The 17,958-nt window shown below is 52.3% G+C and overlaps 1 protein-coding gene across 1 annotated transcript in view; it reads left to right on the forward strand.

Moving 5' to 3' along the window:
* CATSPERG (cation channel sperm associated auxiliary subunit gamma) overlaps window positions 1-15,783 on the forward strand; it is a 28,045-nt gene extending 12,262 nt beyond the window's left edge. Inside the window, exons 9-29 of the mRNA XM_057711897.1 lie at window positions 450-587; window positions 1,744-1,803; window positions 2,024-2,143; window positions 2,695-2,745; window positions 2,850-2,979; window positions 3,475-3,586; window positions 4,594-4,752; window positions 4,839-4,951; window positions 5,741-5,954; window positions 6,287-6,349; window positions 6,443-6,629; window positions 6,716-6,837; window positions 6,977-7,057; window positions 7,152-7,208; window positions 12,727-12,883; window positions 13,078-13,141; window positions 13,260-13,355; window positions 13,621-13,710; window positions 14,906-14,998; window positions 15,087-15,186; window positions 15,271-15,783. Of these exons, the coding sequence (XP_057567880.1) occupies window positions 450-587; window positions 1,744-1,803; window positions 2,024-2,143; window positions 2,695-2,745; window positions 2,850-2,979; window positions 3,475-3,586; window positions 4,594-4,752; window positions 4,839-4,951; window positions 5,741-5,954; window positions 6,287-6,349; window positions 6,443-6,629; window positions 6,716-6,837; window positions 6,977-7,057; window positions 7,152-7,208; window positions 12,727-12,883; window positions 13,078-13,141; window positions 13,260-13,355; window positions 13,621-13,710; window positions 14,906-14,998; window positions 15,087-15,186; window positions 15,271-15,558 (2,495 nt within the window). The 3' untranslated portion in view covers window positions 15,559-15,783. The remainder of the gene's footprint in view (window positions 1-449; window positions 588-1,743; window positions 1,804-2,023; window positions 2,144-2,694; window positions 2,746-2,849; window positions 2,980-3,474; window positions 3,587-4,593; window positions 4,753-4,838; window positions 4,952-5,740; window positions 5,955-6,286; window positions 6,350-6,442; window positions 6,630-6,715; window positions 6,838-6,976; window positions 7,058-7,151; window positions 7,209-12,726; window positions 12,884-13,077; window positions 13,142-13,259; window positions 13,356-13,620; window positions 13,711-14,905; window positions 14,999-15,086; window positions 15,187-15,270) is intronic.
* Window positions 15,784-17,958: the final 2,175 nt, after the last annotated feature.

Here is a 17,958-nt window from a genome sequence, read left to right on the forward strand (position 1 = left end):
TCAGGAGCAGGTTGGTTTCAGGCACAGTTGGATCTAGGGGCTCACTGTAGCCGTTAGGCCCACCCTTGTGGTGGCTGTGGTGATGTGATGCCTCGCTCCACCCAGCAACTGCAGACTTTTATGCCGGGGGTGGGGGTGGGGTGCAGGAAGGAATATCTCTTTGTTAGTGGTTGTAAGCTGAGAACTGTCTCTGATTTGCTCAGCTTGGTCACATGCCCAGCTCAGAACCCACCGGTCTGGCCAGGGGAATAGAAGGGTGGGGTCGGCCCAACCTGAACCTTGTGGACAGAGTGTGAGCAGCGGTGGAGGAGATTTTCTCAAGGGCAGCTGGGGCTCTATACCAAGGGCCCCTCAGACGCCACGAGGACTGATAACAGGTTCATAAAGGCCGGGGAAATGTGGATGGGGGCCCAGGTCCCAGGCTGAAATGTCTATGCTGGTCCCCACAGAGAGATGGGTTCGTGTCCTGGCTAACGAGTGCATCAAGAAGTTGTGCCCTGTGCATTTCCATAGCAATGGCTCCGAGTATGTCATGGCTCTCACCACTGGCAAGCACGAAGGTTACGTCCACTTTGGGACCATCACGGGTAAGATTGGGGGTCTTTGGCAGCCCAAGAGACCCCTCCATACCCTCTCACTTCTAAGAATTCTGACCCCAGGCCCTCACCCCTCACCATATTCCTTCAGGTGGGGTCCCAGGCTGGAGGTTCTCCCTGTGAGTTGGGATGGGATTATGCCTTTGTAGGGGCTGGGCTTGGGGGTTCTTTTGTATCTTTCACAATGTGTTTGGTTTCAAAGGGCAGAAACCCAATTCAAAAATAATTTAAGCAGGGACTTCCCTGGCAGCCCAGTTGGTTAAGACTCTGGGCTTTTGCTACAGGAGGTGTGGGTTTGATCCCTGGTTGGGGAAATAAGATCTTGGCATACTGTGTGGTGTGGCCAATAATTTTTTAAAAAAAATCATTTAAGCATAAAAAATTTGTATATAAATGAAAAGACCAGGATCTGAAGGCATCAGGCATAGCTGGATCCAGGGGCTCACAGGATGTATCCTGTGGACTCTATCTCTTGGCAAGGTAGTCTAGCATAAGGATTATAGCACGGGTTCTGGAGGGAGACTGCTCTAACACACCCAACTCGAGTCACCTGTGGCTTTGGACAGGTGACAACCTCTCTTTTTGGTCTCATATCTTCATTTGCAAAATGGGGCTGATAGTACAGTACCTGCCTCATTGTGTTGATATAAAGATTAAATAAGATGACATGTATAAAGGTCTTAGGAGAGTGCTACGGACATTGTACCATTCGAGGGTTTATCATTACTAGTCCTGTAATCTGGCTTCATTTTCAGGTAGATACTCCCCTCAGGAGGGTTAGAGTTGGCCTCCAGGAACTCCGGCTCACATCTGCCACCAGTTTGAGTTACCCCCCCCCCCCCCCCCCCAGAGAGTGAGAGCAGACTCTTCCCCATTGGCTCCAGCACAGATCCCAGGGTGCACTCTGATTGGCCCATTCTGGGTCACGTACTCAGACCGGAGCCAATTACTGTGACCAGAGGCACATGTATTCTGATGGGCCAGTTGTAAACGACCTTTGAAAGGCCAGTGGGTGAGAGCTGCCCCAGGGAATCCCAAGGACTAAGAAGGAGGCACAGGCATTCTACCCCGGTTAATTGGAGGCCGGTATGGTGGGGTGCCAGACGGGCTGGGAAGGGCCTGAGCGTTGACCTGCCCTGCTCCGCAGATGGCCGTGTGTCCTTCGAGCTGCTGCCCAGGCAGCGGTCCGTGTGCAATGGGATACTAGGTACCCAGCTCCCAGATGAGTCTGCGGGGGGGTGGGGGGGTGTGGAGGGGAGGGCAATTGAGGGTGTGGGAGAGCCGGGAAGGGTGGGAGAGGTCACAGGAAAGAACGGGCAATTTCTTGGGGACGGGTGGAGAGTCAGTGGGATAGGCGTGGCAGTCACAGGGACCGTGGAGAGGGACAGGGTCTGGGGGCTGCTCTGGACCTCTGCCTTCCCTACCAGTTGTCAACTGCTCCATAATCTGGGCCGTATTCGTTGCTGGTGAGAACGATCTACTGCTGCTGGTGGAGATCGAAGACCCCTCCACCAGGAAGTATTTCCAGGTGGTCAGCTACAACCTGGGTAATTATGGCGCCATGAGGGGCTGAGCTCGGATTGTGGACTGCGGGTCCATCCTGTGGGATCTGTGCCCAGCAGACAGTGGGAAGGAAGTGTGGCTCATGCCACTGCTGAAGGGGCAGCGGTGGAGCACAGGCCAGGTGGGCTGGAGAAACTGAGAGGAAATCAGTGAGACTGGAACAGGGGAAAGGAGGAGGGGGCGTGGGAGACATGGGCAGACGCCAGACCTGGAAGGGCCTGTGGCTCACGGTAAGGAGATTTGATTTGACTTGATGAAGTGAGAAGAGGGCTGCCGTGTACAGTTGTTTAGGCTGTGCCTGGCACTCCCCAGCCAAGGAGTCAGAAGAGGCAAGTCCTCTACCCAACAGGACTGTATCCTCTCAGAGGAAGTGCCTTTTTATAATTCACGTAAAGAAATTCTAAGAACTAATGGGCCCAAATGGGAAGCTGTTGGAGGATTTGGGGAGCGGCTGGGGAGCTGGGGACTTGCTCAGTTTCAGGTCTTGAAAGCTCAGGGCCTCAGGAGATTTTTGCTGTGTTTTCCTCCCCTGTAGTCAGTGATTACCTACTCGTCCTCTACACCATCCCAGAATTCATCCCTGACGGTAGGAGGGGAGGATGGATGGGGATGAAAAAGTGGGTGGGGGCTAGGAGGGGCCCAAGGGACCCCACCTGACCGCTGGGTCCACTCTGCCTCTGTCCCTGCCAGCTCGAGGCCTGGAGTTCCTGATGATCCTAGGAACAGAGTCTTACACCAGCTTCCCAATGGTACCCAAGGGGATGTCCTACAACCCGTATAACAATCTGCTGTTCATCTGGGGCAACTTCCTCCTGCAGAGGTACAGGGCTGGCTAGCTGCGGCCTCCCCAACCCCACTAGGGCAGGGGCCCTTTCTGAAGTCACCACGTTTTCAGAGTATGCCCAAGTATCAAGACTGATGGGGAAAACGTGGGCTGGGGAGGGCAGAGATAGGAGGGGGGAAGCTGGGAGCCCTTTCTTAAATGAAACCTGATGTGAGGACTCAACCTATGTGAGCACTAGAAGGGCATTGTCGGGGGAAAGGTGAGGACACTTTTCACCCCTCAGGAATCTAGGGGCCCCAGAGCCAACTCTCTGGGCAGTTGGCAAACACTCCTGTTTATGGATGGGCAGGTCAGCCACAGGGTTTGGCATGTGGGGCAGAAGCTAGAGGCCCAGGCTTCCTTTGCACATTCTCACAAGGCTGGTGGAGAATCGAGTAGATGGTTCCTGCATCGTGTCAGGCCTAGCTGGGGAAGCAAATATTCCCCAGGGCCTAGCCTGGGTGCCCCTACCTCCCACCTCTGCCTCTGCAGCTATAACTATGAAAACTTCATCTACCTGGCGGACTTCCCCAAGGAGCTGTCCATCAAGTACCTGGTCAACTCGTTCCATGGGGACATGGCTTTTGTCACAGAGACCGAGGAGGTGGGCTGCCCTGCCCCTCTCCCCACTTCCTTTCTGTCCACCCCCAAGTCCCAGGGGTCCCCCTTCTCCCCCTGTCAGGGTAAAGGGGCCCAGGAAAGGGAACATCCTCAAGGACCCCGGGGAAGGGCCATGGAAGCTCCGTTTATAGCTGAGAACCCTCGAACTTGAAAAGGATAAGTGTCTTTTCCAAAGTCACTCAGAGTGAAAAACCTGTGCTCAGAGTCATGATGTGATTTCCAGAGGGGGTCCTCTTCCATTCCATCATGCAGTTCAGTTCATAAATATTGAGCACTTACTGTATGCCTGATCCAGTGCTGGAGACACAGCAGCCAGTGGGTCAGTCCTGGGCCCTGCCCTCACAGGGTCCCAGTCCAGTTGGGAAGATGCGCTCATTCCCAGACAGCGACAGTTCAGAGTAGCTGGGCCTGCAGTGGGGAAAACAGCACCTATGGAAGTTCAGACCCCGTCTGGGTGTGTGTGTGTGTCAGCGAGGGCTTCACAGAGGAGGCCACATGGAGAGGGAACATGCTGGAGGCTGGAGGGCATCCTCCAGGTTGAAGCTAAGGAGGAGGTGAGATCTAAAGCCAAATGTGTTGGGGGATGAGAAGGTGGGGAATCCGTGCAGAGATGGGAAACTGAGGCCAAGGGGATGGTAAGACCCTGGAGGGTGTAAAATGTGGGAAGGAAAAAAGAGGGCTCCTTCCTCAGACCCCAGGCCTTCAGGGGGTGTATATATTAGGAATGGTTACATTGCAAGTTATAGAAACTCAAGCAGACTGAAACATTGAAGAAATTTATCAGGGCAAGTGAGGGCTGTAAGCAGAGGTATTTGAGTCTGGGAAGTAGAGAAATGGCTTACCTGGTCCCAGCTGGAGGTCTGCTCCCAAGCCTCACCCTTCAGGGAATGGGGCCCTCACACCTGACAGAGGGAGAGGTGGGGTCACAGGGCCATGGGACCTCACACACACACACACACACACACACACACCTGGCTGTCACACCCCCAGATCTGGTACCTCCTGGAGGGCAGCTACCAGGTGTACAAGCTGTTCCCGTCCAAGGGCTGGGAGGTGCATATCAGCCTACAGGTGATGCAGCAGTCCTCCCTCTACGCTCCCAATGAGACCATGGTCACCCTCTTCTACGAAGACAACAAACTGTACCAGGTGCTAAGTAGGGGGCTGTGGGGGAGACATGGGGGAGCTGCAGGGTGGCTGACACCAGCTCATCTGGCCCTGCCTTCTCACTGCAGCTGGTGTACCTTATAGACAACCAGCAGGGCAGGCTCGTCAAGAGGCTGGTGCCTGTGGAGCAGCTTCTGATGTACCAGCAGATCAGCAACGACTATCTCATGGAGCGGAAAGGGTGAGAAGATATTGGACCACAGCAGCAGTCAGAGAGCCTTAGGCATTGCCCACGTGAAGCTCCCTTTCCAGGGGTGGGGTGGGGTGGAGACCAAGCCATCCCCAATGACAACCACTGGGCTCAGAGGAGGGGTCTGACCCAGACTGGGGGCAGGGTGCATCAGGGAGGGCTTCAAGGAGGAAGAGGTACATGAGCTGTGACCTGAAGGGTGAGGAAGAATTGACCAGGTGGTAGAATGGAGAAGGGTGTTCCAAACCAGGGGACCCACATGTGCCAAGGGGAGGAAAGGAGATTGGGTGATCAAGAACTGAGAGAGAGTGCAGTGCACATAGAGTGCAGTGGCGGCGGTGTGGACAAGGTGAGCCTGGTGGTCATAGGGAGAAACCTGGACTTCATCTTGAGGGGCCTGGGGAGCCATGATGGGGCTAAGGGGAGGGGCTACATGGTCAGATTTTACTGTGTTCAGTAATGACACTTCCGCTCACCTGCAGAGGAGCCCAGGGAGGCAGCTGGGTGGGGGGGGGCAGGTGGAAGGACACTTAGGAGGTTGAGTACCCTGGAGGGGGTGGGGGTGAGTCTAGGATGAGGTCCGGGACTGTGGCCTGAGGGGCCCAGGGAAGACCAGGTGAATGTGTGCAGGGGCACCAGGGGCGGAGGCTGAGGCGGAAGGTCAGAGGTGGATTAGCCTTGGACAGTCAGCAGCGCAGAGGTGGGAAAGGGGCCTGCGGAGGCTCCCGGTGCGCGGGGCACGGAAAAGTCAGCCGCCGTCCCCCCACTACCGCCGCTCAGGAGCCACCAGACGCTCTCCTTCACCAACTTCTGCCCCTTCACGGTGATGCGTCTGCGGGACCTGCCCAACCCGCAGATCTACACGCGCCAGGAGCGCTACCGGGCGCAGCCGCCGCGCGTGCTGGAGCCCGGGGGCTTCCACAGCGAGAACTCGCTCGCTGTCTATCAGGGCCTCGTCTACTACCTGCTTTGGCTGCACTCGAAGTACGACAAGGTGGGCGCCTGGCGGCGGCCGGGGCCATGCGGGCCGGGTCTTGTGTGAGGCGGGCTGCAGAGGCGTAGAAGGAGAGGCCTGCGGGGCGCGGAGAGCCGCCTCGGTGCATCTGAGGCTAAGAGGGGCCGGAGAGGGGGTCGAGCGCAGCTCGCGGGAGATGGCTTTGGGGGTGCGGCGGTCGAGCTGAAAGCGGGGCTTGGGGCCGCGCCAGGGTGTGTGCATCTTTCGCTTTGAGGGTCAGGGGCTGGGACTGAGGCTAGGAAGGGCTCTGGGGATACTGCCTGCCTGGGCACGCCCCTTGGCCCCCCTCATGGTGCCGGCGGTCCCTGCAGCCATATGCGGACCCGGTGCACGACCCCACTTGGCGCTGGTGGAAGAACAAGAAGCAGGACCAGGTGCGTGGAGAGGATGGCGAGTCGGGCTCCGCCCTCCCCCCCTCACCGTCCCCCTGTCGGGGCACTGACTTTGCCCCGCATCCCGTCGCCCAGGATTACTACTTCTACCTGGCCAGCAACTGGCGGAGTGCGGGCAACGTGCACGTTGACATGACCAGCTACGAAAAGATCTACGACCTCAAGGCTGAGAACGAGCTGCCCGAGCGCATCTTCCTGGACAAGGGCACCAGCTACCGCTTCTCAGTCTTCCTGACTGCCCGGGAGCCGGAGCCCCTGCAGGGTCTGTGGGCGGGGCCGGGTGGCGCCTGAGGGGCGGGGCTTCTGTTGGTTCCGGCTCCAGGCCCTAACCCCTCCCTCTGCTCCAAGCAGGCGTCTCCTTCCAGCTGCAGAGCCAGGTGGGCCTGGCTGTGGTGATGGCCGACCCGGGCTGCATCGAGGCGGTGGTGAAGGAGAAGGTCCTTGTTAATCGCAACTCGGTGCTTTTTTGGGTGAGACCAGGTGGAGGAGGGGTGCCGCCGTGACGGCAGAGCTACTGGGGCACTGGACCTGTTAGAACGGGGTTATTTGAACGGTTCCTGGGTCCTCCCGCTGGCCTGCTGACCCCTTCATTTCTGCCCCCACCCCCAGGTTACGCTCAGTGATAAAAGGTCTTGCTTTGACCAGGGCATTAGTGGACATCACCTCCTGAAGACCTCCATGCTCGTCAAGGTGCAGTCCAAGACCCTCTGGAGGGGAGGGATGCAGATGAGGGGAAAGACTGGGCCCGTGGGGTCCACCAGTCATCAGCTGCTCCTACTCACAGGTGGTGGGCTCGTCCGGACACTGCTTCCAGAACACACACCAGGGGCCCCGCATGCAAGTATTGGACTTGGGGTACTGGGGCCTGTGCTGGGAGGGAAGGGGTTGGGTTGCGTCTCAATAGGGCGAATCCAAGAGCTCCTCCTGGGAATCCCATGAATGCCCTCCAATTTCTTCTTTCTCATTCATTTTCATCATTCACCTGTCCAGCCACCCACTCCCTCCTTTAATCCATTCATGTTTTCAGGAAGGGCTGCTTTGTGTAGATTGTACACAAGCTTGTATGTTCCTTCTGATACTTTTCTGCAGGGGGAGGTAGAGTATCTGTGACACAGGGCTTCTTTTTCCAGTTGGCACAAAGGTAGCACGTGGGCCAGCTTGGCCCTTCCTTCACACCTTGCTCTTCCTTTGCCTGCTCACACGTGCTTTGTTCAAGCCTTTGGGTCCTTGATTCCTTTTTATTTTTAATATTCATTTTATTTATTTTTATTTATTTATTCTTGGCCACCTGGGTCTTAGTTGCAGCACTCAGGATCTTCGTTGAGGTACACAGGATCTTTCCTTGTGGTGCATGGGCTTCTCTCTAGTTGTGGCTTGCGGATTTTCTCTCCTCTAGTTGTGGCACACGGGATCCAAGGTGCGTGGGCTCTGTAGTTTGCAGCATGCAGGTTCTCTAGTTGAAGCACTTGAGCTCTGTAGTTGTGGCGCACGGGCATGTGGGATCTGAGTTCCCTGACCAGGGATGGAACCCACATCCCCTGCATTCGAAGGTGGATTCTTTACCACTGGACCACCAGGGAAGTCCTGGGTCCTTGGTTCTTCACTTGCTTACACTGGGGCAGACACTGAAGCTCAGAGAGGTGCAGACATCTGCTCAGAGTAGCCCTGGGAGCTAATAAGTGGTAGAGGATGCCTTGTTCTCACCCACTTCCCTCCCACTCTCCAGGAGACAGAGCCTGGTGCTTTTCCTTCCTGGGTTGGTATGACTCAGAGCAGTTTAAAAAAGGGGGCTTGTAACAGCTCCCAACTCCTTGGATTACGTGGGATATTCAGAGTCAAATGCTGGGACCTCTGACCAATAACTGTTTCCTTCTATCCTTAGTGATACGCATTATTTCCCTCTTTATCATAACCCCAGAAAGTCAAAGTTAACATCTCCATTTTTGACCCAGCAGATCCCTTCTGGGAATCTGATCTGCAACACACAGTTACAGCAAAAGATTGGAGACATCCTGAATGTCCATTTAATAGGGGAGTGGTTAAATAAACGGTGGTACACCCAGGCAATGGAAAACTATGCAGCTATTTTAAAAGGGTGGGGGAGGGGCAGGGAACTTCCTGGTGGTCCAGTGGTTAGGACTTGGCATTTTCACTGCAGTGGCCTGGGTTCAGTCCCTGGTCAGGGAACTAAGATTCCTCAAGCTGCATGGTGTGGCCAAAAAAACAAAAAAGGCCTGGGGTCAGGGTGGAGGAACAAAGATTTCCACATGCTGATGTGGAATGGTCTCCAAACTGTATTTTATTCTTAAAAGGGAAAAGCAGGGACCGGAACAGCATATTCAAAATGTTAGCATGCGAGAGGTTAGTTGAGAACATATATTCATGTTTGCTTTTATTTGCATGAAGAAACTCTGGGGAAATGTGCAAGAAAGTACTCATAATGGTTCCCTACTCCCACAATAGGGAAGAGGCAGGACAGTTGGAGGATGCAAATCTGGAAGTGAAATTTTCACTATATATATGGGGGGGGGTGTGTGTGTGCGTGCGCATGTGTATCCCTATATACACCCACTTTATCTATCTATCATCTGTCTATCTATCATCTATCTATCTATCTACCTATCTATCTATCTATCTAATCTATCTATCTAACCATGATACCCACCTAAAGATTAAGTTTTTTTAAAGCCAGTGATTTTTTTTTTAACAGACAAGGGAACAGAGGTGCTGACGGTGGGATGTAGTCTTACTTCTCTTTCTCTGTATCCTCAGGCTGGGGCCTGTCAGGTTTCTTGTCCTTCTCTCTTCCCTCCCCCACATTACCAGATCAAGAGGTATGTGTATTTGGAAGGCTCAGAGACTCTCTCTGGCTCCTCATCCTGGAAAAAAATGGAAACTGGAACTAATTTGATAAACAGTGGGTTCTCAGTCTGTGAATATGTTGGATGAAGCAGGGAATACATTTACACATAATAGGTGCTCAAGGCTTGGGGCATCTCTCAACAGGCCACTCTGGAGACAGCCCACAGAGGAGAATGGGGCTGGGATGGGGATCAAGAGGACAGACCAGGAACAGATTTCACTCCCTGCGGCCTACAGCTATTCATTCATTCAACCAATATTTATTGAGTGCTTATTATATCCTATTACATGCCAGCACTGTTTTTTTAGGTGCTGGAGTTACAGCAGTGAATAAAACAGAATTCCTGTCCTTATGAAGCTGATGTTCTAGTGGGGGTGGGAGTGTATTCATTTCCTAGCCTGCCATAACAAATTGCCACAAACTGGGAAATTTATTCTCTCCCAGTTGTGGAGGTCAGAAGTCCGAAATTGGGGTTGATTCCCTCTACAGGTTCTGAGGGAAAATCTGTTCTGTGCTATCTCCTGGCTTTTGGGGGTTGTTGACAGTGCCTGACATTACTTGGCTTGTAGGTGCATCACTCCTATCTCTACCTCCATCTTCACAAGGCATTCTGCCTGTGTGTCTGTGTCCAACTTTCCCTCTTCTTATAAGGACACTGGTCATTGGATTAGGGTCCACCCTAATCCAGTGCGACCTCATCTTAACTTGTTTACATCTGTAAAGACCCTATTCCAAATTAGGTCAGAAGGGTGGGCAGTTACCAGGGAATTAGGACTTCCCTGGTCCTAATATCTTCTGGGACACACAGTTCAGCCTAGAACAGAGAGTCAAATAATAAGCAAGAGAACTGAAAGATACTGTATGTTGAGTTTATTGCAGCACTATTTACAATAGCCAGGACATGGAAGCAACCGAAATGCCCATCAACAAATGAATGGATAAAGAAGATGTGGCATATATATACAATGAAATATTACTCAGCTATAAAAAGGGATGAGATGGAGCTATATGTAATGAGGTGGATAGACCTAGAGTCTGTCATACAGAGTGAAGTAAGTCAGAAAGAGAAAGACAAATATTGTATGCTAACTCACATATACGGAATCTAAAAATGGTACTGATGAACTCAGTGACAAGAACAAGGACGCAGATGCAGAGAATGGACTGGAGAACTCGAGGTTTGGGAGGGGGCAGGGGGTGAAGGGGAAACTGAGACGAAGCGAGAGAGTAGCACAGACATATATATACTACCAACTGTAAAATAGATAGCCAGTGGGAAGTTATTGTATAACAAAGGGAGTTCAACTCGAGGATGGAAGATGCCTTAGAGGACTGGGATGGGGAGGGTGGGGGGGGTCTCGAGGGAGGGTGGGGGGGGGGAGTCGAGGGAGGGAGGGAATACAGGGATATGTGTATAAAAACAGATGATTGAACTTGGTGTACCCCCCAAAAAATAATAAATAAATAAATAAATAAATAAATAAATAAATAAATAAAATTTAAAAAAAAAAGATACTGTATGTTGAGAGGCAATGAGCACAAGGAGAAAAAGAAGTGGGCAAGGGGCATGGGGTAGGGTAGCATTTTCCATAGGATGGTTCAGGGAAGACCTGGCCGAGGAGGAAACATTTGAGCAAAGACATAAAGGCGGGGAAGAAGTGAGTGTGCAGTTATATGCTGGAAAGCATGCCACCGAGAGGGGATGGATGGCAGAGGCCTGGAGTCAGGAGGATGTTTCATGTATTAGACTAAAGGAACAGCGAGGAGCAGGCATGGCTGGATCAGGGTGAGCAAGGAGGACCGTAGAGAGAGATGAGGTTGAAGCAGTGATGGACAAGTCACGTGAGAGGCAGCTGAGCAGAGGACCAACTCAGGTGTTCACAGCATCCCTCTGGCTGCATGTGGCAGACAGCCTCGGGGAAGGGGCAGGAGCAGGGAGACCAGGGAGGAAATGGGCCAGCCGGGGTGGGACAGATGAGTTGGGGGTTTGGGGAAGATGGTAGCTCTATTTGGAAGTCTAGAAACAACAGGATTTCTGGATGGACTGGATGTGACAGTGAGAGAAAGAGAGGTTTCCAGGATGAGGCCAAGGCTTTTTAGCCTGAACACAGAGGGATGAAGCGCAATAAACAGAGGTGGGTTATTGGTAGATTGATCTGAGACACCCATTAGGCCTCCAGGTGATTCCGTGGCTGATAGGTGTAAAAGCTTTGGCTTGGGCTAGCACAGGAAGTGTTTAATTTGTGGCCACAACCCCTCTCTGCAGTAGCCATCAAGCCCAGGCTGCAGTCTCCAGGTGCCCATGTCCTTTCGACAATTGATGAAATCCTTGGGCCCTATCCCCAGAATGGGCCAAGAGCCTTTCATCCCCAAGACAATGTCATGGGGGTTCCCAGACATCTAACCCCCATCCTGGGCTCTACTTCCTTCCTATATCCCCAGGTCTACTGTTTGAGAATTCAGGCTAAACCTCAGCCCTTTATGTTATTTTTCAATTATTATTTTTTTGCTGCACTGCAAGGCTTGTGGAATATTAGTTCCCCTACCAGGGATTGAATCCAGGCCACGGCAGTGAAAGCATGGAGTCCCAACCACTGAACTGTCGGGGAATTCCCTCAGCCTTTAAAGTCTAAATAGGGGGCTTCCTAGGTGGCACAGTGGTTAAGAATCCGCCTGCCAATGCCAGGGACACGGGTTCGACTCCTGCTCCAGGAAGATCCCATATGTTGCAGAGCAACTAAGCCCGTGTGCCACAACTATTGAGCCTGCGATTTAGAGCCTGTGAGCCACAACTATTGAGCCTGTGTGCTGCAACTACTGAAGCCCATGCACCTAGAGCCCGTGCTCCGCAACAAGAGAAGCCACCGCAATGAGGAGCCCGTGCACCACAACAAAGAGTAGCCCTGATCGCCATAACTAGAGAAAGCCCATGTGCAGCAACGAAGACCCAACACAGCCAATAAATAAGTTAATTAATAAAAAAATGCAATTGCTTGTTAATAGTTTAAAATTTATCCAAATGGAATAAAAAATTTTTTAAAAAATGTCTAACTAGGAGCTGGCTGCTTCATAGATGTAGGTGTTCGTGGTTTTGTATGTCTTACCCTGGAGGCAGTTGGAAGCAACCTGTCTCAGTTTGAATCCTAGCTCTGCCACTTTTCCAGCTGCGTGGCTTTGGATAATTAACAAGTGACTTGACCTCTCTGTGCTTCACTTTTGCCATCTCTAAAATGGAGCTATTAATGGTCTATATCATACAGGGTTGTTCTGAGGATGAAATGAATTTGAATGTGTAAAACACTGAGAGCATCCCTCAGTACCTTGTGCATAGTAAGAGTTACTTAAGTGTTTGCAGTTATTATTGTTTTAATGATAATAATAATTATCACCTTGCCCTCCGATGAGGGTGAGCCTGGCAGGTAGTGGTGGTGTGGGTGGGAGGAGGGGCGTCCTCCCAGCCCCACCCCCAGAGCCAGGCTTTTCTCCTCTCATTCAGGGCAACCTGATGGTTCCAGTGCTTATCGGCTGCCCGCCAGGCAAGCGCCTCGCCTTTGACATCACCTACACGCTGGAGTACAACCGCCTGCAGAACAAACACTACTTCGACTGCGTGCACGTCGACCCCGAGATGCCCTGTTTCCTCTTCCGCGACAGTGCGTATCCAGTCCCTTCCTCTCACTGTCCTGTGTCCTCTGTCCCCACTAGTTTGCCCTCCCTGGCCTTTCCTCCCTCCCGCTCACTGCCCCAGCTCTTCCCCTTGGTCCTCTCATCTCTCCTTCTTCCCCTCTTCATCGTCCACTTCAGAGCTAATTTCTCCTCCCGGCTTCAACCCCTCCCAACCCCACAGTCTTCTACCCCTTCTTCTTGATCCAAGATTTGGTGACGGGAGATTCTGGCAGTTTTCAGGGCAGGTAAAGTCGTGGCCAAGCCAGCGGCTGACGGGAGACGGGGGCAGCGGGGAGAGTGGGGGAGTGGGGTAGAAGCGATGCAGGACTCCGGACAGCGCATGTGCACCTCTGCTTCCGGCAGCTACGTGCTGAAGGTGGTGGGCGGCGGGCCCACCCTGGACACCATCAAGGAATACAGCGAGAAGGATATCTACCGCTTCAACAGCCCCCTGGACAAGTAATGCCCGTGGGACCAGGCCCCTAGTGGGCCTTTCTTCCCCAGCAGGCCCCTCGATCTTGCCAGCCACAGACCAACCCTGGGCTGCAAACCCCACCCACCTTGTTCTCTCAGGCCCCGCCCACAGCCCGGGCTCCTGGGATCCCACAAACTCTGGCCCCGCCCACGGCACGAGGCTCCGCTCACCCAGTTACCACCCCCCTTTCTTTTGGGGCCTCCGCCCACTGAGGCCCCGCCCCCAGTGAGGTTACCCCTTCCTGCGCAGGACTGGCAGCCTCATCTGGACAACCAGGAACACGACGACCACCGAGGACTCGGCCTTCAACATCATGTCCCACAACAGTTTAGGCATTGAGTGAGTGCCGGGCTGACTGCAAGCCCGCTTCTCCCCACCAGTCTGTAGGGCCTCTCCATCCCTTCTGCCTCTGGGAGACCTCTTGGTCTTCAGCTACACTGACTGCCCTTGTGTTCCTCAAAGGAGACTGACATTTAAACAAGCTGAACCCTCTGTCTGCAGGACGGGTCCCTCTCAGTCTTTCTTCAGGCCTTAGTTCAGATGCTACTTCATCCAGAAGGAGTTTTCTGACTGTTCTAGATGAGACAGTTGGCTCTCGTGTCCTCCTGTATGTTCCCCATTCTCACCCTGACCCCTCAGCCTGTGCTTCCGCCTTCCCAGGCCTGACCCCTCTGAGCTGTCACTGTCTCCTGGGGGGTCTGTCTTCCTTATAGGTCCAGGTCCAGAATAGGCAGGATAGTATTTGTTGAATGAAACAATGAACAAATTCATTCATTCATGGTAGGCATTTATTGACATTTGAATGGAGGTATTAATGAATGAATAAAACAGTGAAAGAACATATAGGGGAATTCATTGGTGGGCCTGTGGTTAGGACTCCAACGCTTCCACTGCGGTGGAGGGGTGGGGCGGCCAGGGTTCGATCCCTGGTCGGGTAACTAAGATCCTGCAAGCTTTGAGGCCCCGCCAAAGGGCGGGGGGAGGGAGAAAGTTACCATATAGGGCCTCAATAACTATTTTTGATTCAACGCAAGGGAGAAAATGATGCCATGACCAAATGAAGGAAGTGAATGAATGAACAAAGTAGCCAACTTGCACCTAGTCAGTATTCAACCTGTGTTTATTGAATACATGAATAAAGGAAAGAATGAATGAATGAAGATGTGACTTTGTACCTGATAGCTGCTCCAGTTCCATTTGTGGGATGAAGGAATGAAGGCAGCAGGAAATAAATGAGAAGTTGACACATAATAGATATACAACCCATAATCTAGATGAATGCATAGTAACAGAGGAATTGACAGCTGGAGAGGTAAAGACAGGAAGAAATAAATGAGTAAATAAACATCCTGTCACCTGACAGGGGTTCAGTCAGCCCTATTGACTGAGTAAGTGAAGGAGTGAATCAGGGAGGAAGGTAGGAGATTGCACCTCGTTGGTGCTCACCCAGAGTTTGTGGGGTGAAGGGGAAGGTCAGGGATTGGCACGTGCTAGGCGTGATTTGTACCTCAAGTGCCTGAACTTGTGCCCCCAGGTGGCTGTGTTTGGAGAACTCCCCATGCCATGACACCATTCCACAGAGCATCTTCGCCCCCGAATTCTTCTTCAAGGTGTTGGTGAGCAATAGGTGAGCAGACACATGGCCCAGGTGGGGTCAGGGTCTCCGTGTGGCGTGCCTGCCTCCTCCCCCAATCCTGAACCCCATCCCCCACCAGAGGTGTGGACAAGAGCACGTACTGCGACTACCAGCTCACCTTCCTGCTGCACGTCCACGGGCTCCCACTCAGTGCCAGGCGGGCCTTCCTCATTCTCATGGTGAGTGGCTGCCCTCGAGCAGCCCTGCTGGGTGGGTCGGCACCCCCAGGCCGCCCACCCATGCCTGTTGCGCGGTGCCTGCAGGTGTCAGCAAGCCTGTTTGTCGGCCTGGTGATCCTCTACATCATCTCCTGCCTCCTGTCACCCTGTATGGTGAAGGCCTGCAACATCCTCCGCTGGAAGATCAACAACATCGTTGCCTCGGAATCTTTCTACACCTACAGTACCCCCTCCGACACCAGGGCCTTCAGCCACACCTCTGGGACCAAATCTGAGGGGAGCTCCAGGGGCAGTTCCAGAGTTGTCTCCAAGGTGGCAGAGGAGAACAAGGCTGAAACTAAGGAAACCTCGAAGAAGAAATCAACATCCTGAGCCTCTTGCCTGCCCCAACTGCCACCCACCCTCATCCCGCATTTCCTGGGCCATCTTGGACATGCAACCTGTTGCTCGCTCATCCCAAGCCTTTCTCCCTGTTTCACTTGAATTTTCACTTTGCATTTCAGCACCAGTTGTGGGACCTTGTAAGGACTCACGTTCAGTTTAGTTTGTACCACCCAGCCACATAGGTTATTCAAATATCAAAATCCTTCTGTGCCAAGCTGGTAAATAGTGGCTTCTCTGTGTGCCTGCCAACTCAGCCCTTCCCCAGGGTGCCCCCGACCTCCCTGTGGTCCAGCAGGATCTTCTATGACCCAGGCCCATTGCTATGGCCTGCAGTCTGTTCTGATTGTTCAGTGCTCAGGTTTAATACTGGTTGTTAAATAATTTGAATGGCAACACAAATTGTTGCCTAGTGTCTAGCTTAAGGAGAGGACTCTAGAGAGGTTTTGGTTGCAAGTAGCAAAAATTTCACTCAGTGGTCCACATGGAAATGGTAATTTATGGACTTTGTTCATATAGGTTTCAGGTATAGTTTGATCCAGAAGTCCTCAATGTCCGTAGGATTCTGGCTCCATTTCTCTACCTTTCCCTGTTCTACCCTCCTCTGAGGGTGGTCTCTGACCTCAGGTCAGCCCCCCTCACAGTCTGAGGCTGCATATCCACGTCATATTTCCCATAGAAAAAAGGGGCTGGAGTTCAACATTCCCATGCAAAAGTCCTGTCAGTCACTTTGATTGGATGGGGTTAGGTCATAAGCTCACTACTTTACCACTCACTGTGCCAGGCAGATGAGACCTTGATTGGTTTAAGCCCTTCAAAGCCCACCCCTGGATCTAAGGGTTGTCAAACCCACCCTAATCTCTTGCTTATGTGTGGGGAAGGGCAGTTCTTATAAGGAACATGTGTGTCAGGAAGGGGGAAAGGAGACCAAAAGGCAAAAAGCAAATGTGCCTTTGTACTCCACTCCCTGTCCACCCAATAGGCTCAACTCCAGCCCCTCCCCAGAGTTCTTGGGTGAAGGGACTATACTATGCAGATCCTCTGACCATCCCCTCTAGTCCTTCACTGTAGAAGTAGTGGCTCAGGGAACACACCCTCTGAGGGGACACCAGGGCAGACAGTTGGACCAGATTTTCCATGATGAGGCAGCATAGCTCCAGAGCAGGCACGGCTGCGGAGGTCACATTATAGAGCTTAGGAATCATCAGAGGAGCATTCAGAGGTGAGAAGCTGAAGGACATAGTTGGATGTAGAAAGATGCTTTGGCTGCTCTGTGGAAGATGGCTCAGGACTCAAGGCAATAGGCCAGGGACCTGGACAGGAGGGGATAGCGCTGGACCAAAGCCTGGTATAGGAAGGAGAAAGGGCAGGCAGGAGGGATGCTCAGGAGGCCTAGTAAACAGGCTGTGAAGTTGACAGGCCATTAAGGAGTGGGAGCGAGGGAGGGCATTTAGGAAAAGGCCCAGGCCTCTGCCCTGGGGACTGGGGGACAAAAATGCTGTCCCTGAGATGAGGACTGGGGAGAAGGAACAGGTTTGGGGGAGATACTAAGGCCATTTGGGGTCATGGGAGGTGTGGGAGGTCCAGGAGACTTCTAGAGAAGCCTATCCAGGAGGCTGCAGGAACCTCAGGTCTGGGGCTCAGGAGGGAGGTCAGCGATGGTCAAGCAATATGCACAATAGCCAGTGGCACAGATTCATCTACCAACAAAATTAATTGCATTGATGCGATTAAGGAGAATGTGATGAGATAATGTTCTGTTTTGACCTAAGTCCATTCAGGCTGCTGTAATAGAAGACCATAGACTATGTGGCTTACAAACAGACATTTATTTCCTATAGTTCTGGAGGCTGGAAAGTCCAAGATCAAGGTGCCGGCAGATTCGGTGTTTGGTAAGAACCTACTTCCTGGTACATAGATGACCATCTTTTTACTGTGTCCTCACATGGTGGGAGGGATGAGGAAGGTCACTGAGGTCTCTCTTATCATCAATTGACATTAACCTCAATTATGAGGGCTCTGCCCTCACAACCTAATCACCTCTTGACACCATGACATTGGGGGTTAGGTTTCAACATAGGAATTTGTGGGGAACACAAACTTTCGGTCCATAGCAGATCCCTTTTCTTAGATTATCAAGTAATCTTCATAATGTCCTATCAGGAAAATTCTATCATTATCCCCATTTCATAGATGAAGAAACAGAGGCTCAGGTATGCAAACGTGTGATTATACAAATAGGTACCTGAAAAAGCTTTTTCTAAAATTCAACATCCATTCCTTATGTTAATTCTAAGTCAAATAGAAATAGAAGGAAACTGTTTCAGCAAGATTATCAAATGAACTGATTACCAAAGACAGATGGCTTATGGCATATGGCAGTTAAATGCC

Source organism: Hippopotamus amphibius, chromosome 16, assembly GCF_030028045.1.
Source record: "Hippopotamus amphibius kiboko isolate mHipAmp2 chromosome 16, mHipAmp2.hap2, whole genome shotgun sequence".
Classification (NCBI taxonomy): domain Eukaryota; kingdom Metazoa; phylum Chordata; class Mammalia; order Artiodactyla; family Hippopotamidae; genus Hippopotamus; species Hippopotamus amphibius.